We start from the raw sequence: 22,694 nt of genomic DNA, 5'->3' as shown, positions 1-22,694 counted from the left end.
TAGGAGAGGGAGAGCCAGCCTCTTTCTCTGCCTGCCCGCAGGCTGGGTGGCACTCCTGCCAGCCGCTGTTATTCATGCTAAATGTGTTTTCATTTGGTGCCTTGTTTTTTTTATAGAATCGAAAACTGCTTAATTTTATAATAAGACGACAAGTAAGTCCCGATGCCAATGGAGTCGAGGCACAATCCTTCTAATCTGGAATACACAAATCAGCAATCATCCTGAATTATCACCCCATGTTAAAGTAATTGACTGTTATCATCTGAGATACATTGTGTTTATGAATGAAGTAAAAGGAGATGTTTAGCTACATTAACACATCATAACAAATATATAACACAAGGTAAAGCACTGGAGGAGGTTCAGTGGTTCAGTGTGTTCAGTATGTGAGGGGACTCACCTGGTTTGGTTGGACACTCTGTGCACTTGTTCAGGCCCCATGAGGCTCCCACACTTCCACAGCAGTCATCCTGTTTGGTCAGGCCAGGAAGAGGCTTCCCACACTGCAATGACAACACACACACATCTCAACACACTCACACAACACAGGACACATCACTGACACCTTCCTTTTCCACTTAATTTGGTATGTTGCTTAACGTCACTGTATTTGTGTGTGTGTAATACCTGTGTGTAATACCTGTGTGTCTGTGTGTGTGTGTGTGTGTGTGTGTGTGTGTGTGTGTGTGTTTGTGTGTGTGTTTAATTGGATTGTGTGTGTGCTGTGTGTGTGTGTATGCATGGGTGTGTAGTAGTGTGTGAGTCTTCCCATTGGAAAGAGGACAGAGTGAGCTGAACAGAACACACCTGAGACTGGTTAGACAGCAGCAGAGGACATAATCAGGCTGATCCACAAATAGTTCTAATGCTGCTGCTGCTGCTGGCATGGTTTGTTTAAGGAGCTTGGCTAATTTTGGAGAGATTATTATCAAACCTCACTGCCTGGCAAATGGTGCCTCACGGATCTTTGGGAAGAAAAGATAAGGACACATTGCTATGGAACACCTAACTAGGGCACTGGCAAAGTCAGTCAAGACCAAACAGAGATCTTATTTGAGGAAAACCAGTAAGCAACCGCAGGATGAAGACATGGCATAGACAATGAGAGATCCCCTCCAGCACAAACATACTCTCCCTCTGCTCCTCTGCTCTGTGTCCAGCAGCAGATATCACATAGCCCAACACTGGCCTGGCAGCAGCTCTACAGAGGAAACTACCGTTAGGGTTGGAAACACAGAAGGAAGGAGCATCTCTTACAGCCTAGCCAACAGATGCTGCCCGTACAGGACCTCCGTGAGGAAGTCTAATTACCAGTGGCAGCCAGTGGAGTTAGAAATCTGAGTAACGGCTCATGGTAATGGCTGGAATGGAACGGTATCGCAAACATATGGTTTCCATGAGTTTGATACCTTTCCAATCATTCCATTCCAGCCATTCCAAAGAGCCTGCCCTTTCTTCCGCCACTGGCCACCACTGCTCTGTCTTTATTTACTCTGTGTGTGTGAGAGAGTGTGAAGGAGATGCATTGTGGGTGTAGCAGTTCGCCTTGTCTTTGAGACAAGTAGTGGATTTCAGTCTCCTTCCTTTTCCCTTAATTTCAGGCCTAACTCATAACTAACTTCTGACACGTCTGTGTGTGTTGGGAGGGGAACATGAGATGACCAATGTGTTGACAACTCATAAATCCTGGATGCAGGATAAATTCGAACATAGACAGCTTCTACCAGACAGACAGAGGAGGGAAGGTAGGTATGACTCTGATGTCAATGCAAATGCAGTTGAAAATCAAACACTTAAGAGTTCTTGCATTCAGAGTTTGAGTAGAAAAGGATCACCTGTTGTGGAGCGAGAGCCAGCTCCTCATAGCTGGTTGATGAACGGAATGAAATAAGTGTTCTTATAAACCCATGTTATGCAACATTTCTATTGGCTATACTATCCAATTGCGTGAGAAAACAAAGTTTTGATGGCCTCTATTAAGGCCTACTATATTTATTTCTCAACTTTCCTAATATTAGCACATTGGTTTGCTTTACACCAGAGTAGCCTACCATTCGCTATTAGCATCCTAGCATCCTACATTCGCTATTAGCATCCTAGCATCCTCCATTCGCTATTAGCATCCTCCATTCGCTATTAGCATCCTAGCATCCTCCATTCGCTATTCAAGTGCATACTGATGACGTCTTTTTCCCCCTGCTCTTGTTCCGACAGGTGCATGATAACGGCCCATTCTAAACCAAAACTAATTCCACACATATATTATTTAGTATACTGTATTTAAAGACAAGATTACATTGAGAATAGTCTGATGAGAGAATCATAGTGACACGCATCATGTAGCCTTGCCCATAGGCCTATATAAGGTGTGTATCACAACTAACTGTTAGCGTAGCCTATTTTCAAATCATCATTAGAGTCGCATCATGCAGCCTTACAATGTATTAGAAATCAAAACATATAGCCTAAGGTTTGAATCTCAATTAAAGTTGCATAAATAATTATCAATCAAGCATATAGGAGGACCTGTTTCAAATTGTGACTTTGTTAATCGCTCGACACAGAATAGGTGCATGTGCATACTCCCTTGAAAAACGTTTGGACAAAATATCCTTTCTATTTTATTCAGCTATGTTCAATTGTATTATTCTTACTATAAAATAATGGTACGGGAAATCTTAGCAAATCTTGTCTGCCCACAGTCATATCAGGACCTAACATAAGGACAACTCAGAATACGCTATTCTGTTCTTCTGAAATAAACAACATTTTCTTCATATCATCATTTCTTTAGACCTGCCTAAAATAAATAATGTATTTATTGTGCAGGTGTAGGCTGTAGACTTTTTAAAATGTAGATGTTCCAAAGGTCCGCATCAGTGGCTTGTAGGCTATGCGTGAAAGCCCGCAGATACTAAACGCGTTTTATTAATTAAGGGTCAATTACCGTGAGACCGGCAGTTATTTGTATGACAGTTAACGGCTGACAAAATGTCATGACCTCCACAGCCCTAGCTACGATCATCATCAACTATAATTTACTGTGTTCAGAGTACTTCACTCAGAGCACTGTACCTGTCCATCAACGGTCTCTTGGAAGCACCTTCCCACATATCCGTTCTGCCGAGTGTGGGGTCTGGAGTTGCTGTTGCCGTTCCCGTTGGCTAAGGTGTGTCCGTTTCCGTGGCCATTCCCATGTCCGTTTCCATTGGAGTGCCCATGCTCATGCCCATTGCCGTTGCCAAGGCCAGGTTGGGAGCGCTGCTGTATAGAGTGACCCCCCTCGGCTGCGGGGGGTCTCTGGCCAAGCTTGACCCGGGCTACCTGGTGGATCTGGACCTCAGCCTCATGGGGGTGCTGGATGTGGACATTCACCAGGGATGGATGTAGAGAGACTGGACAGGACACAAAACGCACAGCACAGTCAGTCAGGCAAAACTCTCTACCATCACACCAGCAGAAACACCTTGAACCCAGGCTGGATGGACATGGTAAAAAACATGATGTCCTGGACCTGACCTTGCAGTAAAATCTGAAATTCAATGATTCTCAAAGGATGTTCCCAAAAGGCTGTAAATAACCTCTTCAGCCCAAGCCAGGTCTTAGCATATAGAGAGACAGTACAAATGAAAGGGCACTTAAAACATACTAAAGTGCTTCATTCCATAGCTAAAGGTCTTAATCTGGTGTTGTCTAGTACTGTTTTTTCACTAGGGCCATCTACTTTAAGTGCTGCCCAGTAGTCTACTTGATGTGTGAACTTCTGACTGCTCATAACTTGCAGATGATTGTTAGCACATCAACCAGGTGTTTGAACCATTTCATGTGTCTGAAGGTACAAACAAACGCTGTCTTCCCGGGGGGCCCGGTGAGCAAATCACGTGCACGTAGGCCTACTGCTGGCTATTTGGATGGTTCAGATGACCATGTCTGCAGTAACATAGCAGGCATAAAATAAATCTGCAGCAAAATTGATACTGTGAGATTTCAAAACTTTTAAAACCATGACTAGAGAGAGACAGTCAACGAATACATTAAAGAGCTGCTGTTTATATGAGTGAGTTCATGTTTAAGTTCTTACTCAGCACTGTCAACACTTTTTACTCAACACTTTTATAAGCCATAAAATGTGTGTTCTTCATAATTCCACTCGCGCTACAACAAGCACTGCAGTAGTAATGAATGAGTTGGAAAGTGCATCTATAGGCTTGTGTTGTTGTTATTAGCGGCTTGTTTTTTTTTTTTTTTGGGGGGTAATTACATTTCTCTGTTCATAGGAGTAACAATATGAATTTGTGCATGAGGCAGAAATAATGTGGTGCGACACAAGTTATGCCATCAGCTGGAAGAAGGTCTCCTTTTTTGGTCAGTGTCAGTGGAGGACAGGGAGAGTGGAGAGACGTTGAGAGGCAAAATATCAGTCGGCTGCTCTCTCCCTCTGCTGAGACTGACCATCAGATGCAGGCACCATCAGCCAGTAAAATTAAAATTAAAATAAAATTATGTAAATGTATGCTCACTCAGCTGTGCCTCACATGTAATACAACAACTGATCTATTACCAATGTGATCATATAGCCTACCTTCTCAAGAAACCAACACTCGATCCCTCTGAAGTCAGAAACTACAGACCGGTATCCCTTCTTTCTTTTCTCTCCAAAACACTTGAGTGTGCTGTCTCTGACCAACTCTCTCACAATCTCTCTCAAAACTATCTTCTTGACCCTAACCAGTCAAAGCTGACTCTCTCTTCTAGGTTCTCATCCTCCTAGATCTATCTGCTGCCTTCGATACCGTGAACCATCAGATTATCCTCTCTACCCTCTCAGAGCTGGGGGTCTCAGGTTCTGCACACTCTTGGATTGCATCCTACCTGGCAGTCCGCTCCTATCAGGTGGTCTGTACTCTCACTACTGGTGTCCCTCAGGGCACGGTTCTAGGACCTCTTGTCTTCTTTCTATACACCAAATCAGTCGGCTCTGCAATAAACTACCTTTCCCCTTCCCCCCTTCTGAAACTCAGGTGGTGACACAGATCTCTGCGTGCCTGGCAGATATATCAACTTGAATGTCGGCCCACCAGCTCAAGCTCAACCACAACAAGACGGAGCTGCTCTTCCTCCCGGGGAAGGCCTGCCTGCTGCAAGACCTCTCCATCACAGTTGACAACTTCTTGGTATCCCCCTCCCAGAGTGTAAAGAACCTTGGCGTGACCCAGGACAACACCTTGTCATTCTCTGCAAGCATCAAAGCAGTGACCCGCTCCTGCAGATTCATGCTCTACAACATTCGACCCTACTCCACACAGGAAACAGAGCAGAACCTTTATCCAGGCATTTGTTATCTCTCGTCTGCAACTACTGCAACTCGCTTATGGCTGGGCTCCCCACTTGTGCCATCAAACCACTACTTCTTATCAAGAAAGCTGCAGGCTGCCTGGTGTTCAACCTTCCATAATTCTCCCATGTCACCCCACTCCTCTGCACACTCCACTGGCTTCCAGTCGAAGCTTGCATCCACTACAAGACCACGCTACTTGCCTATGGAGCAGCAACAAGAACTGTCCCTACCTACCTTCAGCCTCTGCTCAAACCCGAGTACACCGTTCTGCCACCTCTGGTCTCTTGGCCCACCCCTTTAGGAGGGCAACTCCCGCTCAGCCCAGTCCAAGTGCTTCCCTATCCTGGCACCCCAATGGTGGAACCAGCTTCCCCCTGAACCTAGGACAGCATAGTCTCTGCCCATCTTCCGAAAACTTCTTAAACCCTACCTCTTCAAGGACATTTTAAATAATCCCACAGCACCCCGCTGGCTGCTCATTTTGCTGCTCTTCATGGCACTGGTTAGGGCATGATCTGTTTCTCATTCAGTATAGGGTCTACTGTTGATAGATGGAGCACTATCCTCAAAACACCCCATTACATATTCTACTGAGAATCCATTCACTGCTGCTTCGCAAAGGTAGATTACAGCACAGTTACTAATGGGCCGTTGCACATCAACAAATAAACCTGAGTTAGTTCAAACAGAACCAGAACAGTTGAGAGGGCATGATTAATTCAATTTATAAAGGACAGCAGTAAAATGAGCAGAACTGGAGGAAACAGTGTGTCTACAGGAGACCTGGCTGGGAAGGACCTGGAGACCTGGCCAGAGACTGTGTCCTTGTGTTCCGTCGAGCCAGCCAGACAGATGGCTAAGTGATTACCTTGTTGATTGGACAGCGGCAGGGTGTACATGGAGTGGGATGAGGAGTTAAGTCCGGCCAGGCTGCCGTCCTTCCGGCTGAGGGTTGGTCTGGCAGAAGGGGGGGCCGGGAGGTGGCAGAACTTCCCTGTCGAGTTTGATGGGCACCAGCACTGGTCCCTGCCAATGCAGCGCCCACCACTCAGACAGGGGATCTGACAGAAGACTGCAGGAGAGAGAGCAAGAGAGACCAAGGTCATTACCAAAGAGAAAGGTTAGTTAGTGTAAGAAACCGCCAGCTTTAATTAGTTAGATTATGCTTATACCCATACACATAATGAGAAGCAGGAGGGATAGTTCTGAAAGAAAGTGTGTATGGAGACTTCTTGTTTTCTGGAATGTAATGTTCACATAACCACATTCACGAGCAGACACCTCATTTGACATGGGTTTATGAAGTTCCAACTTCACCCTGAGGGCAACGCACACTAATAATATCACCCCTCCCTATTAAGCCAAGCCTTTCTCAGCTGTCCCATGATGTGTGTATGTGCGTCATTTAAACACCCAGGTTTCAAGAAAATAAGGAATGTACACACTCCTATATTTGATTTCTCTGTTGACAATGAAACTCTCACCTATTTCAAAGGAGCAAGGCAATTGGTTCTTGAGCAGATAAGTGTCACGCCCTGTTCTGTTTCACCTGTCTTTGTGATTGTCTCCACCCACCTCCAGGTGTCATCTGTTTTCCCTTTTAGTCCCTGGTGTATTTATCCCTGTGTTTCCTGTCTCTATGTGCCAGTTCGTCTTGTTTTGCCAAGTCAACGAGAGGTTTTCCTAGCTCCTGTTTTTCCCTGTCTCTGTTTTTTCCTAGCCCTCCTGGTTTTGACCCTTGCCTGTCCTGATGCCGAATCCGCCTGCCTGACCACCCTGCCTGTCCTAACCTCGAGCCTGCCTATCGCCTGGACTCTGACCTGGTTTATGAACTCTCGCCTGTCCCCGACCTGCCTTTTGCCCACCCCTCTTGTTGTAATAAGTATCGGAGCTCAACCATCTGACTCCTGTGTCTGCATTTGGGTCTTGCCTTGTGGCCTCATAATAAGACTATTGAATCCCTACATAACACTGTCTTTCTTTGAATAATTTGATTAGATTTACTTTGCTTTACACCCTGCAACCCTGCAATCTTCCTCTACAAGGAGAAGCAGCTGGTGCTTGACAGGTTGAGCCTTTTCATCTCTTGGCAAAGGTCCCAGTGTCCTACATACCTGCTCCATACCAGGATATACAAAGGAGCTCAAACCTTAACCTCAACTCACTCATACTTGAGCCTGGAAAATGAAAAATCGATAACAGCCTTGCCCAAATAAAAGGCGATATTCTAAGTGAACAAAATAAAAAAGGTTTATGCCCTTTTTGGTCCAAAAGTACCAAAAATTACCTAGATTTTTTTATGCTACATATCTAGACTTATCCTGACTAGTGATGCACTGCACAACGACATTCCATAGTATGTATGTTGTGAAGCTAATAGCAGTGACACTATTACTGTGTAACTCCGGTAGGGCAACATCCGAAAAATAGCACACTTGGTAGTGTGTGCTCGACCAGTCGGCGAAAGCCAACATCACCCACGACAGAGAACGGTTGATTATCAAGGGCAATGAATTCCATTATCTTGCCATTTCGCCCCTTGAGTCGTCTCACTGAAATTGTGTTACGCTTTCAAATGACTTCTCGACTTGTTGACTGCTCCATCCACACAGCAGATATTGTGGGCTAGTTAAGGAATGCTTTGTTGCACACAAAGCGCAAAATTCTACGTGGCTTCACGTCATGTATCTACGTTATTTAGGTATGCATATAGGTATGTCTCAGCCTCGCCGCAGACACAGTCTCAGCCTCGCCGCAGACACAGTCTCAGTCTCGCCGCAGACACAGTCTCAGCCTCACCGCAGACACAGTCTCAGCCTCGCCGCAGACAGTCTCAGCCTGTCTCTCTGCAGACACAGTCTCGCCTCAGACACAGTCTCAGCCTCGCCGCAGACACAGTCTCAGCCTCACCGCAGACAGTCTCAGTCTCGCCGCAGACACAGTCTCAGTCTCGCTGCAGACACAGTCTCAGTCTCGCCGCAGACACAGTCTGTCTCGCCGCAGACACAGTCTCAGTCTTGCCGCAGATACAGTCCTGTCCCCAGCTTCAACTTCAGCCTAGCCCTAGTTAACCTCAGCATGGGGCAGGAATTATTCCTAGACAACAACCTGACTTTTTCTCTTACCCAACATCTATCTACCAGACAGATAGGAAGATACAATTCAGGCCCGTACCACACACCACCACGGATGTCTTTGAAATGCATTGTTAAATGGCTTCTCTAAGTCTCTTGTCCCAGTAATGTCAGGGTTTAGAATAACTGTTCAATGTTGTGAATCCAGGGAGCCCAACAGTGTAATGATGTTATCCACCTAGTTTTTACTGCCCCACATTGGGAACATAACAACATGACATAACTGTTCGCTGCCCACTTGACATTCCTTGAGGAACACGCACTTCAGCAACAACAAAATGCCAGCTTGGATGTCGAGAAATTTCCTTTAACAGAGTCTTTTTACAGATGTTTTAATGGTCAGAGATTTCTTTAAAATAAAATCAAACATAAAAACAAACTACTTCTCAGGATCACCCAGAAGTTCCAAGGAATGCATTGTGAAATTTCTCTGCCAAGCCATTGAAGTGTTTGGGGTAAGTTAACATTTTCCCAAAACCTATTAATGGGAGCATAAATCTGCAAAACAATCTGTTTATCTATTCAGAACTCAGCCAGTTCCTCCCATGAGGAGCTTAGTGTGTTAAGTGTGGGGCAGCGGCGGCGTGTGTGTATTTGATATGGGCGCTCTTCACTTCTAATCAGTTTGAGTGATTACTGTGAGCCTTAGTTGTGTGGTATGGGCTGAGGGGAACACTATGGAAACAGGGCCGGAACCCCAGCATTGGTTATTGTTCTCCCCCACCATGGAGAGACAGGGAGGGAGACTACTCTCCTGTGTGAGTTTGTAGCAAAGCCCACGGATAAATGGCAGCTTTAATGTAATCCCTATAAAATCCTGTTCACGCGGTTACTCCCTTTCTTCCTCTCTCCCTCGCTCTTTCTCTCTATTTCCTTCCCTCCATCGCTCCCAGTGAGCACGTTAAATGGTTAACAGTGGCGCTGAGAGCGAGACGTAAACCACAAAAAGACTGTGCTAAGTGTTGGGAGCGTGAGAGCGCCGCTTCCACGTGTGTGGTCAGCTTAACCCCTCCACTGAGCCCTGCAACACAATGGGCAGGGAGATCTGCTCTTAATCTGCTCTCCCCTCTCCCTCGCTCTCTCCCCTCTGCCCATCTTTCTCTCTGTCACACTGTTCCCGACCATGCATAATCTCCCCCACTTTGTCCCCTCTCTCTCCCTGACTGCCTGCTATTCAGTGTTGACAGTGCCGCAGTGGGAATGGGTTTACCTATCAGGATCCCCTCTTTCCCCTGGACTACATTCAGACAGTGGGGGGACTCACAGAGTCTGAAGCCCTGGGTCTTGGGTGACTGGTGCTGGTTCTCACTGTAGACGGTGGTGGTGTCACCCTTCTCACAGTTGTTGTAGCAGCGGCCGCCACTGCACACCCTCCGACACACCATGGGGGTGAAGACGATTTTGATGCGGTCCAGGTTGGAGGTAAGGTTGGCCCCTGGAGCACAGCGACACACAGAGACCTGGGTGAGCAGGAGCAGCGCTGCGCTGGAGAAGAGCTGCATTCTTAACGAGACACAGACAGACAGACAGACAGACAGACAGACAGACAGACAGACAGACAGACAGACAGACAGACAGACAGACAGACAGACAGACAGACAGACAGACAGACAGACAGACAGACAGACAGACAGACAATCTCTGGCCCTCCTGCCTGGCTAGCCCAACAGAAGGGGAGGTTAATATGAGTGGGTGTGTGTTTGGGCATGTGTGTGTTTGTTTATGCGTGAGTGTGTTTGTGTCAGTGCCTTGGCAATGGAATGGTACAGCTGAGAGGATGCCTGTCTTCCAAGCCTTTATTATTGGGAAAAGGTGTTCTAGATGTGTGAGTAAACCTGTAATGGTGGGAAGCTGTTCAACACCGTTGCCCTAGTAGGAGGGAAAAACAAGAGAAACTTAGACAGCAGACAGCTTTACAGAGGGCTCTGTTCTGTTCTGAGAGGGTTGGAGGGGTTTCTGGAAGTTTCTGGTGGTGGGGGGAGGGTTATGTCAGGGTGCAGCCTGTCATGGGGCTGAGGTGACAATGAGGACCGTGGTGCCTCCCCCTTCTTCCCATCTCCCTCTCTGGGTCCTAAGGGAGGGAGCACGGCTGTCCAGTGATTGAACACTGCAGACACTCCAGAGCAGAGAGCGGATATCAAACATCTGTCGCTGATGTGATGAAAACCACAGGGAGGGAGGGGAGCCTGGGACAGAGCCAACACCACTCCCCCCCCAAATCTAATGTTCCATTCAGTGAAGACAGAAATTCACTGTGTGTATGTGTCAAATCAAATCAAAGTTTATTTGTCACGTGCGCCGAATACAACAGGTTACCTTACAGTGGACCCTTCGGTCATAGCACTATGTCTGTCATCGCCCCCACCTACATGTACAGACCTTACAGTGAAATGCTTATTTACAGGCTCTAACCAATGGTGCGGGGGAAAAATGTGTGTGTGTGTGTGTCCTGCATACCGTAGGGTATATTTGTTTTAACTTTGTTAGAAAGCAGGGTAATAAAGAAATAAAGAACAGTGGTATCGACTTGGATGAAACTCTTTTTTTCTTTTCTGGTCATTACCTGCTGGCGCCACTGCATCGTTGACTTGTCTGTCGGTGTGGACATTGGTGGTGGGTCTGTGGCCGTTACGACCATTCCCCTTCCCATGTCCGTTGCCATTGGGCAGGGCGTTGGAGGTGATGGGGCCAGTGGATGATGGGTATCGTTTGACTGTGCGAGACGTCCCAGTCTGCTGGGGAGACGAAGAGTCGGCTGGTCCTCGCCTCACCTGGGTCCTGGTAACAAGACAGATGACACCAGATCCTTTAAAACTCTCTCTCAACAGCAGTCACTAAACAAACACAAACAACATACAGAACACCGCCACTTACACATGGTCAACATGTTAAACATAACGTCCTACTGTATTTGTGAGAGTTTGACACACAAAACATAGCTTTATGTCTGTCTTCGGTCATAGCATTATGTCTGTCTTCGGTCATAGCATTATGTCTGTCTTCGGTCATAGCATTATGTCTGTTATCGCCCCCACCTACATGTACAGATTACCTCAACTAGCCTGTACCCCTGCACACTGACTCAGTACCGGTGCCCCCTGTATATAGCCTCGTTATTGTTATTGTTATTGTGTTACTTTTTATTATTACTTTATATTTTAGTCTACTTGGTAAATATTTTCTTCTTCTTGAACTGCACTGGTAAAGTCTACACTTGTTGTATTCGGTGCATGTGGCAAATAAAGTTTGATTTGATTTGATTCATGTCTGTCTTAGGTCATAGCGTTGTCTGTCTTAGGTCATAGCATTATATCTGTCTTAGGTCAAATCAAATGTTATTTGTCACATGCGCCGAATACAACAGGTATTAGACCTTACAGTGGAATGCTTACGTACAAGTCTGTAACCAACAATGCAGTTTTAAGAAAATACCCCACAAAAAGTAAGAGACAAGAATAACAAAAAAATTAAGAGCAGCAGTAAAATAACAATAGCGAGACTATATACAGGGGGGTACCGGTACAGAGTCAATGTGTGGGGGCACCGGTTAGTTGAGGTAATATGTACATGTAGGTAGAGTTATTAAAGTGATAACGACAGAGAGTAGCAGCGGTGTTTTAGAGGGAGAGGGAGGGTAATGAAAAAAGTCTGGGTAGCCATTTGATTAGATGTTCATGAGTCTTATGGCTTGGAGTCTGACAATTTTTAGGGCCATCCTCTGACACCGCCTGGTATAGAGGTCCTGGATGGCAGGAAGCTTGGCCCCAGTGATGTACTGGGCTGTTCGCACTACCCTCTGTAGTGCCTTGAGGTCGGAGGCCGAGCAGTTGCCATACCAGGCAGTGATGCAACCCGTCAGGATGCTCTAGATGGTGCAGCTGTAAAACCTTTTGAGGATCTGAGGATTCATGCCAAATCTTTTCAGTCTCCAGAGGGTGGAGTAGGTTTTGTCATGCCCTCTTCACGATTGTCTTGGTGTGCTTGGACCATGTTAGTTTGTTGGTGATGTGGACGCCAAGGAACTTGAAGTTCTCAACCTGCTCCACTACAGCCTCGTCGATGAGAATGGGGGCGCGCTCAGTCCTCCTTGTCCTGTAGTCCACAATCATCTCCTTAGTCTTGATCACGTTGAGGGAGAGGTTGTTGTCCTTGCACCACACGGTCAGGTCTCTGACCTCCTCCCTATAGGCTGTCTCATCGTTGTCAGTGATCAGGCCTACCACTGTTGTGTCATCAGCAAACTTAATGATGGTGTTGGAGTCGTGCCTGGCCATGCAGTCATGGGTGAACAGGGAGTACAGGAGGGGACTGAGCACGCACCCCTGAGAGGCCCACGTGTTGAGGATCAGATGTGTTGTTACCTACCCTTACCACTTGGGGGCGGCCCATCAGGAAGTCCAGAATCCAAGTGCAGAGGGAGGTGTTCAGTCCCATGGTCCTTAGCTTAGTGATGAGCATTGAGGGCACTACGGTGTTGAACGCTGAGCTGTAGTCAATGAATAGCATTCTCACATATGTGTTCCTTTGTCCTGGTGTGAAAGGCACAGTGTGGTGTGCAATAGAGATTGCATAATCTGTGGATCTGTTGTTGCGGTATGCAAATTGGAGTGGGTCTAGGGTTTCTGGAATAATGGTGTTGATGTGAGCCATGACCAGCCTTTCAAAGCATTTCATGGCGTGAGTGCTACAGACGTGAGTGCTACGGGTTGGTAGTCATTTAAGCAGGTTACCTTAGTGTTCTTGGGCACAGGGACTATGGTGGTCTGCTTGAAACTTGTTGGTATTACAGACTCAGACAGGGAGAGGTTGAAAATGTCAGTGAAGACACTTGCCAGTTGGTCAGCGCATGCTTGCAGTACACATCCTGGTAATCCGTATGGCCCTGCGGCCTTGTGAATGTTGACCTGTTTAAAGGTCTTACTCACATCGGCTGCGGAGAGTGTACTCACATAGTTGTCTGGAACAGCTGATGTTCTCATGCATGTTTCAGTGTTACTTGCCGCGAAGCGAGCATAGAAGGAGTTTAGCTTGTTTGGTAAGCTCATGTCACTGGGCAGCTCTTGACTGTGCTTGTAGTCTGTAATAGTTTGCAAGCCCTGCCACATCCGACGAGCGTTGGAGCCGGTGTACTACGATTCGATCTTAGTCCTGTATCGAAGCTTTTCCTGTTTGATTGTTTTTCAGAGGGCATAGCGGGATTTCTTATAAGCTTTCGGGTTAGAGTCCCGCTCCTTGAAAGCGGTAGCTCTACCCTTTAGCTCAGTGCGAATGCTGCATGTAATCCATGGCTTCTGGTTGGGGTATGTACGTGCAGTCACTGTGGGGACGATGTCATCGATGCACTTACTGATAAAGCCAGTGACTGATGTGGTGTACTCTTCATTGCCATCAGAAGAATCCCGAAACATATTCCAGTCTGTGCTAGCAAAACAGTCCTGTAGTTTAGCACTGGTGTCACTGGTGCTTCCTGCTTTAATTTTTGCTTGTAAGCAGGAATCAGGAGGATAGAATTATGGTCAGATTTGCCAAATGGAGGGCAAGGGAGAGCTTTGTATGTGTCTCTGTGTGTAGAGTAACGGTGGTCTAGAATTTTTTTCCCTCTGGTTGCACATTTAACATGCTGATAGAAATTAGGTAAAACTGATTTAAGTGTCCCTGCATTAACGTTTCCAGCCACTAGGAGCGCCGCCTCTGGATGAGCTCTTTCCTGTTTGCTTATTTCGGTATACAGCTCATTGAGTGCGGTTTTAGTGTCAGCATAGGTCTGTGGTGGTATGTAGACAGCTACAAAAAATAAAGATGAAAACTCTCTTGGTAGATAGGCGAGCAAAAACTTTCTTAGATATTGTGCACCAGCTGTTGTTTACATATATGTATAGGCCCCCGCCCCGTGTCTTACCAGAGGCTGCTGTTCTATCCTGCCGATAGAGTGTATAACCCGCCAGCTGTATGTTCTTAATGTCGTCGTTCAGCCACGACTCGGTGAAACATAAGATATTACAGTTTTTAATGTCCCGTTTGTAGGATATACGTGTTTTCAGTTCGTCCCATTTATTTTCCAGCGATTGAACATTAGCTAGCAGGATGGAAGGCAGAGGCAGATTAGCCACTCGTCGCCTGGTTTTGACAAGGCACCCTGAAATCTCAGTCTCCTTCTCCAGCGACTGATGGGGATCTGGTCGGGTGTCTGTAGTATAACCCTCCCGTCCGACTCATTGAAGAAAAACTCTTCGTCTAATCTGAGGTGAGTAATTGGAGTTCTGATGTCCAGAACCTCTTTTCCGCAATAAGAGATGGTAGCAGCAACATTATGTACAAAACAAGTTACGAACAACGCAAAAATACAAACAAAATGGCATGGTTGGTTTTGAGCCGAAAAGACAGCAGCCAGCCACTCCGGCGCCATCATTATTTGTCATAGCATTATACCTGTCTTAGGTCATAGCATTATATCTGTCTTAGGTCATAGCATTATATTTGTCTTAGGTCATAGCATTATATTTGTCTTAGGTCATAGCATTACTTAATTGATTCCATATGTTTTTACATATTTTGCTTTAATTGAATCAAGAATATTATACCGTACTTAGGTCCTACAGTAATCCACTGTCTCACATCTGTTGTTGGTCAGAGCAGCATGTGCATGGCTAATTAATAGAAGATTATGTTTAGTATAAAAGGCACTTTGTAATATACAACCAGTCACCACTGATTAAGAGAAAATAAAGCATCCGGGAATTGGGTGAATAACACTCATGATTTCCCTTTGGATCCATCTGCACGTGTGTGTGTGTGTGTGTGTGTGTGTGTGTGTGTGTGTGCGTGTGTGCGTGCATGCATGTGTGAGTGCCTGGTGGGCATCAGCCCGAGTGTTAAACAGTGTTGGAGGAAGTATTACAAATCTGGTGGAAGAACAAAGCGGTCACACTTCTGGCTGCCTGTGCTGAGAGCATTTGATTTGGTGTAATTACAAACAGCAGCAGTGTGCGGGGGAGAAGCTGATCTCATGTGAGAGCAGTGGACCAGGCACGTGCTTTCCCTGTCAGACCTCCTCTACCTGGGCTCTGTGGGCAGCATTACGCCACGGACGGGAATTACTTCACCCCTTAAAACATCTGCATCCCACTGGTCTGGTCTCCCACCGACCACATTGCAGACTACAACACAAGACAGAGAGGAGACAGACCCAAGCCCTTAGTCAGAGATTCAGCTCCTCACAGTTGTACACCTGCAACGCTTCAAGTTATTTAAGGATGAAATGAAACCACTGATTTAGAATAACAATAACATTTGCCTCCCGGGTGGCGCAGTGGTCTAAGGCACTGCATCGCACTGCTAGCTATAACACCAGAGACTCTGGGTTCAAGCCCAGGCTCTGTCGCAGCCGGCTGCGACCGGGAGGTCCATGGGGCGATGCACAATTGGCCTAGCATCGTCTGGGTTAGGGAGGGTTTGGCCGGTAGGGATATCCTTGTCTCATCGCGCACTAGTGACTCCTGTGGCGGGCCGGTGTTTCCTCAAACACATTGGTGCGGCTGGCTTCCGGGTTGGATGGGCGTTGTGTTAAGAAGCAGTGTGGCTTGGTTGGGTTGTGTTTCGGAGGACGCATGACTTTCGGCCTTCGTCTCTCCTGAGCCCGTATGGGAGTTGTAGCGTTGAGACAAGATAGTAGCTACTAACAATTGCATACCATGAAATTGGGTAAAAAAATATAACTTTTTTAAAAATCACAATAACAGTCATTACATATGTGGTTTCAGTTAGGCACACACGAACACAAACATAAAACACACACACACTGAATATGCGTCACATGACGTTGGGAACTTCCCTAGATTTCTCACCAAACAATTGTTTGTTTGGTACAAACATTGCTTGTTAAATTAGCTAGGCCAAGTTAACGGCCATTGTAATGTAAAGTGTGCAATAGCCCTATTATTGCTGTAAAAGTGTATAATAACTGTTCATTAACAATATACCTGTTTCAAATGTGAATGGTTTATGTCAGGTGTTGGGTCGGTCCTTTTAGGATGTTGCTGCTCCACACCATCTAACTAAATTGGCTTTCCGGGTCCTCTGTCTTAAACTACAAACCCACCGCCTCAGCTGTACTGAGCAGCTCAAGACTCAGTATGTTGCTATTCAGAGAGTCCAAACCACATTACTGTTGCCAGCGTAACATGACCCTCAGTGAAAAGGAGAAATGGAGACAAACGGTCCTCATATAAACCATCCTTCAGAAAGACAACATGCACCTAGCTGACAGCTGTTGACCCAGTCCTTCCTCACTCCCCAACTAGAGACCCTTTCCGTAGGAAATGACATTGGGGAAACCTGATGTGCTTGTATCAGTCATCAATCAGCCGGGTGATGGAGCAGGGGAGATGTGCATGGCGGTACGGTTGCCAGCCCAGCCCAGCCCAGGTCATGATGGTTTTTTTCTGTTCCTGAGTGTGACACCTGGCCTGCATGCATCCTGCCTCACTTCACTTCCTGGGCCAAGCCAGACGTTTTTGCTCCCAATCGCAAACTATTCCCTCACAGCATGAGGTGAGCCGTACAAACAATATTCAGTATAAAATGATATCATAAGGGAAACATCTCCAAGAAGCTTGGCTGGTGTGTAAAACCAGTGAATTCACACAAACAGAAAAGTGCAATGGGTCCACACTCAGTAGAAAATGATATACCATGCCATTTGAATTAAATCAGTATCTTCCATGACAGGGAGGCCCACATTATCATCATGATGATGAAGAACAAAAGACAGCAATGAGGAATGATTGAATTAGTTGAAACAAATGTATTGAATTTGCTCTTGCCTTCCATAGTCCAAAATAGAAATACAGGCTTGAGTCTCATGTCGCCACTCACACACAGATATGTGTTCCTGAACTCCACGGACCAGGCTGGTAGTAATAAAACAGGCTGGGATCTCTTAAGGCGCTAGCATGCTTCAGTGCGGCTGGCACCTAGCTGAAGTCGACTAGCCGAACCGAATGAGTGGTCTTAAAAGACATTCGCTTGAAAAACAAGAAAAAAGCAGCCGAAAAAGTTTGTCCATTTTGAGACGCCGTAGCCAGTATACACTTCCTCAAAATAGTCTAAATTACTCTAAGACAACTCAAGAAATATGTCATAAATTTGTACGTGTTTGCCGAGGAGTTCTTAGTCGTACAATTTTCCATCTCTAAGATGTTTGGTGCAGTATTTCCCAATATAAAAATGAAAGCGAGTCATCTCTCGTTGAATGACAACAGATACTTTATTGAAGAATCCCCACTGTTGACCAATCACCGACGAAGGAGCATAGACTTTATTGAAGAATCCCCACTGTTGACCAATCCCCGACGAAGGAGCATAGACTTTATTGAAGAATCCCTACTGTTGACCAATCACCGACGAAGGAGCATAGACTTTATTATTGAAGAATCCTTTATTGAAGAACTGTTGACCAATCACCGACGAAGGAGCATAGACTTTATTGAAGAATCCCTACTGTTGACCAATCACAGACGAAGGAGCATAGACTTTATTGAAGAATCCCTACTGTTGACCAATCACGACGAAGGAGCATAGACTTTATTGAAGACTGTTGACCAATCACCGACGAAGGAGCATAGACTTTATTGAAGAATCCCTACTGTTGACCAATCACCGACGAAGGAGCATAGACTTTATTGAAGAATCCCTACTGTTGACCAATCACAGACGAAGGAGCATAGACTTTATTGAAGAAAGACCAATCACCCGAAGGAGCATAGACTTTATTGAAGAATCCCTACTGTTGACCAACTGTTGACCAATCACAGACGAAGGAGCATAGACTTTATTGAAGAATCCCTACTGTTGACCAATCACCGACGAAGGAGCATAGACTTTATTGAAGAATCCCCACTGTTGACCAATCACCGACGAAGGAGCATAGACTTTATTGAAGAATCCCTACTGTTGACCAATCACCGACGAAGGAGCATAGACTTTATTGAAGAATCCCTACTGTTGACCAATCACCGACGAAGGAGCATAGACTTTATTGAAGAATCCCTACTGTTGACCAATCACCGACGAAGGAGCATAGACTTTATTGAAGAATCCCTACTGTTGACCAATCACCGACGAAGGAGCATAGACTTTATTGAAGAATCCCTACTGTTGACCAATCACCGACGAAGGAGCGTAGACTTCGGCTCCGAAATGTTGTGTCCAAAATCAAACAAAAACATCTTTAGGCTGCGTATAGACAGGCAGCCCAAATCTGATCTTTTTTCCCCCACTAATAATTATTTTGACCAATCACATCAGATCTTTTTCAGAGCTGATATGATTGTTCAAAAGAGCAATTAGTGAAGAAAAGATCAGAATTGGGCTTTCTGTGTAAATGCTGTGAGAGCTGTGAATAGGACTACATAGCTAAAACACAGCTGAACAACTAAGAACTTAATTACCAACTGAACTGTTCCCCACCTCAATAGACCTTAGGCTTTTGAGTACTTCATGATGGAATTCATGTGAGACCAAATAATAATTACGTTTACCACTCAGCAAATGAAATGACAAACGTCTGAGAGCCATACTAACGGGCCGTGTGTGTGCATGCGTGTGATGGATGATATAAAGTTGCTAGAAACATATGTTGCTGTCAAAACAAATTAACCTTATATCCTTATTGACCTTTTAGTGTTGCACTGTCTCTATGCACACTCACTGGGCCCTGCACACTCACACACACACACACACACACACACACACACACACACACACACACACACTCATTCCACACACATCTGCTCATTCACAAGTAATATGCACACATTTATGCAGACTCACACACACGCACACCCACTCACACAACACTGTTTATCTTATATCCTGTTGCCTAGTCACACTATACATATCTACCTCCATCCCTCTAGTATCCCGTCACCTTACCCCTATACATATCTACCTCCATCACTAGTATCCCTGTCACCTTACTCCTCATATCTACCTCCATCATCCCTGCTCATACATATCTACCTCCATCACTCTAGTATCCCTGTCACCTTACCCCTATACATATCTTCCATCACTCTAGTATCCCTGTCACCTACCCCTATACATATCTACCTCCATCACTCTAGTATCCCTGTCACCTTACCCCTATACATATCTACCTCCATCCCTCTAGTATCCCTGTCACCTTACCCCTATACATATCTACCTCCATCCCTCTAGTATCCCTGTCACCTTACCCCTATACATATCTACCTCCATCACTCTAGTATCCCTGTCACCTTACCCCTATACATATCTACCTCCATCACTCTAGTATCCCTGTCACCTTACTCCTGTACATATCTACCTCCATCACTCTAGTATCCCTGTCACCTTACCCCTATACATATCTACCTCCATCACCTAGTATCCCTATACATATCTACCTCCATCACTCTAGTATCCCTGTCACCTTACCCCTATACATATCTACCTCCATCACTCTAGTATCCCTGTCACCTTACCACTATACATATCTACCTCCATCACTCCAGTATCCCTGTCACCTACCCCTATACATATCTACCTCCATCCCTCTAGTATCCCTGTCACCTTACCCCTATACATATCTACCCTATCCCTCTAGTATCCCTGTCACCTACCCCTATACATATCTACCTCCATCCCTCTAGTATCCCTGTCACCTTACCCCTATACATATCTACCTCCATCCCTCTAGTATCCCTGTCACCTTACCCCTATACATATCTACCTCCATCACTCTAGTATCCCTGTCACCTTACCCCTATACATATCTAACTCCATCACTCTAGTATCCCTGTCACCTTACCCCTATACATATCTACCTCCATCACTCCAGTATCCCTGTCACATTACCCCTATACATATCTACCTCCATCACTCTAGTATCCCTGTCACCTTACCCCTATACATATCTACCTCCATCACTCCAGTATCCCTGTCACCTAACATACATATCTACCTCCATCACTCCAGTATCCCTGTCACCTAACATACATATCTACCTCCATCACTCCAGTATCCCTTTCACCTAACATACATATCTACCTCCATCACTCCAGTATCCCTGTCACCTAACATACATATCTACCTCCATCACTCCAGTATCCCTGTCACCTAACATACATATCTACCTCCATCACTCCAGTATCCCTGTCACCTTACCCCTATACATATCTACCTCCATCACTCCAGTATCCCTTTCACCTAACATACAGTGCCTTGCGAAAGTATTCGGCCCCCTTGAACTTTGCGACCTTTTGCCACATTTCAGGCTTCAAACATAAAGATATAAAACTGTATTTTTTTGTGAAGAATTAACAACAAGTGGGACACAATCATGAAGTGGAACGACATTTATTGGATATTTCAAACTTTTTTAACAAATCAAAAACTGAAAAATTGGGCGTGCAAAATTATTACTATGTATCTAGTACATTGTTATGAGTTTGCATGGAAGGCGTTTCACAAATTAAAATATCTTCTAATTCTGGCTTTACCCCTATTTTATCCTATGCTTTCACCCCTCAGAGTTAGAGTACACTACAGGTAGAGGTGAGATCCGGATGGAGACAAGGCCTGGGTCTTTACTGTCTAAACCCAGTACCAGCAAGGCCTGCTTCTACTTTACAGCATTATCATTGTAAAGAAATCAAAACTCTGGCGGATCTCAGAGGACCTCAAACACACAAGACAATCTGTGTTCAAACACCTGAAGAAAGCCCTGGGATGATTACAACTGACTTTTTGGAATCATTCTGAGCGAGAAGCTCGGTTTGGCAGTGACTGCTTTCGTTGGCCATTCTACATATGTGGGAGAAAATGAGAAGTTATCACGTTTGGGAAATCACTAAATCACTGTAACAGTCTAGTCCTGCTTGGTAGAAAAACACATATTGTAGCCCTTCCTAAGCATTAGACTGTAGGCCTATAACTATTATGGCAAGGGGTTGTTATGATCTTCAAACCCATTTCAGCATTACGACATAGACATAACACGTCTTGCAAAAAGTGGCAGGCAATGTGATTGGCTGCTCCTACCATGTCATTTGACAATAATAAGAGAGGGATCAGGGGCCAATTAGGGTGCGATATCGCCCTGTGCTGATAGTACAGCCCAATCAAAACAGGACAGAACCAGGAACTGAAGAAGATTCCCGTAAATCGAGTTGTTAATAGCTTTAAATTACAATAACCCTGCCAAGTAAAATGGCAGGCATTCTTTGAAGTGGGGGGTATAGAAACCGATGTTTTCGTTGTGATATTCTGCGAGGAAGCTGTGTTGTGCTACCACGAACAGCCAGATACTAGGGGGGCTCTCAAAACAGATCACTTCTGCTAGTGGTGCACGTCAGAAACAGCAGCACTCTAAGCTAGGCCCCAGGCAGCGCCTACATTCATCTGATGGTCCCAGATACACTACCACCATGCTCCACCCCCACCCCCCCACCCCCCTAGCTCCACCCCCCCGCCCAGACTCACCCTGCTCTACCCCCACCCCCTAGACCCACCCCCCCACCCTGCTCCACTCCCCACCCCCTAGACTCACCCCACCACTACCCTGCTCTCTACTGCCCTGCTCCACCCCCACCCCCTAGACCCACCCCACCACTACCCTGACCCCACCCCACCACTACCCTGCTCCACCCCCACCCCTCCACTAGACCCACCCCCCACTACCCCCTACCCCCACCAGACCCACCCCACCACTTAGACCCACCCCACCACTACCCTGCTCTACCCCCACCACTTAGACCCACCCCACCACTACCCTGCTCACCCCCCCACCCCCTAGACCCACCCCCCACTACCCTGACCCACCCCCCACCACGTAGACCCACCCCACCACTACCCTGCTCCACCCCCACCCCCTACACCCACCCCACCACTTAGACCCACCCCACCACTACCCTGCTCTACCCCCCACCACTTAGACCCACCCCACCACTACCCTGCTCTACCCCCACCACTTAGACCCACCCCACCACTACCCTGCTCCACCCATTCAGAAACATCAAATACCGTCACATACTGCCAAAAATGAGAAAAATATTGCGATATGATATTTTGGCAATATCGGCCAGCCCTATTCTCAAACTAACCCCTTGATCAAAAAAAGCGTGAACCACAGCGCGAACCACTGCTTTTACCAGGGCAAGGTGACCGGAAGCATGACCGAATACAAACAGTGTAGCTATTCCCTC

General features: G+C 46.1%; 1 protein-coding gene across 3 annotated transcripts in view; it reads right to left on the bottom strand.

Moving 5' to 3' along the window:
* LOC112261798 (latent-transforming growth factor beta-binding protein 2) overlaps positions 1-22,694 on the bottom strand; it is a 148,842-nt gene that overhangs the window by 61,434 nt on the left and 64,714 nt on the right. For all 3 annotated transcript variants that reach the window (XM_042330032.1, XM_024437411.2, XM_024437410.2), the window contains exons 4-8: positions 11,036-11,250; positions 9,737-9,907; positions 6,207-6,410; positions 3,076-3,395; positions 401-503 (exon numbers count right to left, since the gene is read on the bottom strand). In XM_042330032.1, the coding sequence (XP_042185966.1) occupies positions 401-503; positions 3,076-3,395; positions 6,207-6,410; positions 9,737-9,907; positions 11,036-11,250 (1,013 nt within the window). The remainder of the gene's footprint in view (positions 1-400; positions 504-3,075; positions 3,396-6,206; positions 6,411-9,736; positions 9,908-11,035; positions 11,251-22,694) is intronic.

Source organism: Oncorhynchus tshawytscha, linkage group LG11 (genome assembly GCF_018296145.1).
Source record: "Oncorhynchus tshawytscha isolate Ot180627B linkage group LG11, Otsh_v2.0, whole genome shotgun sequence".
Lineage (NCBI taxonomy): Eukaryota > Metazoa > Chordata > Actinopteri > Salmoniformes > Salmonidae > Oncorhynchus > Oncorhynchus tshawytscha.
The sequence above is the reverse complement of the archived record's forward strand: the minus strand, read 5'-3'. Positions and strand labels throughout refer to the sequence as shown.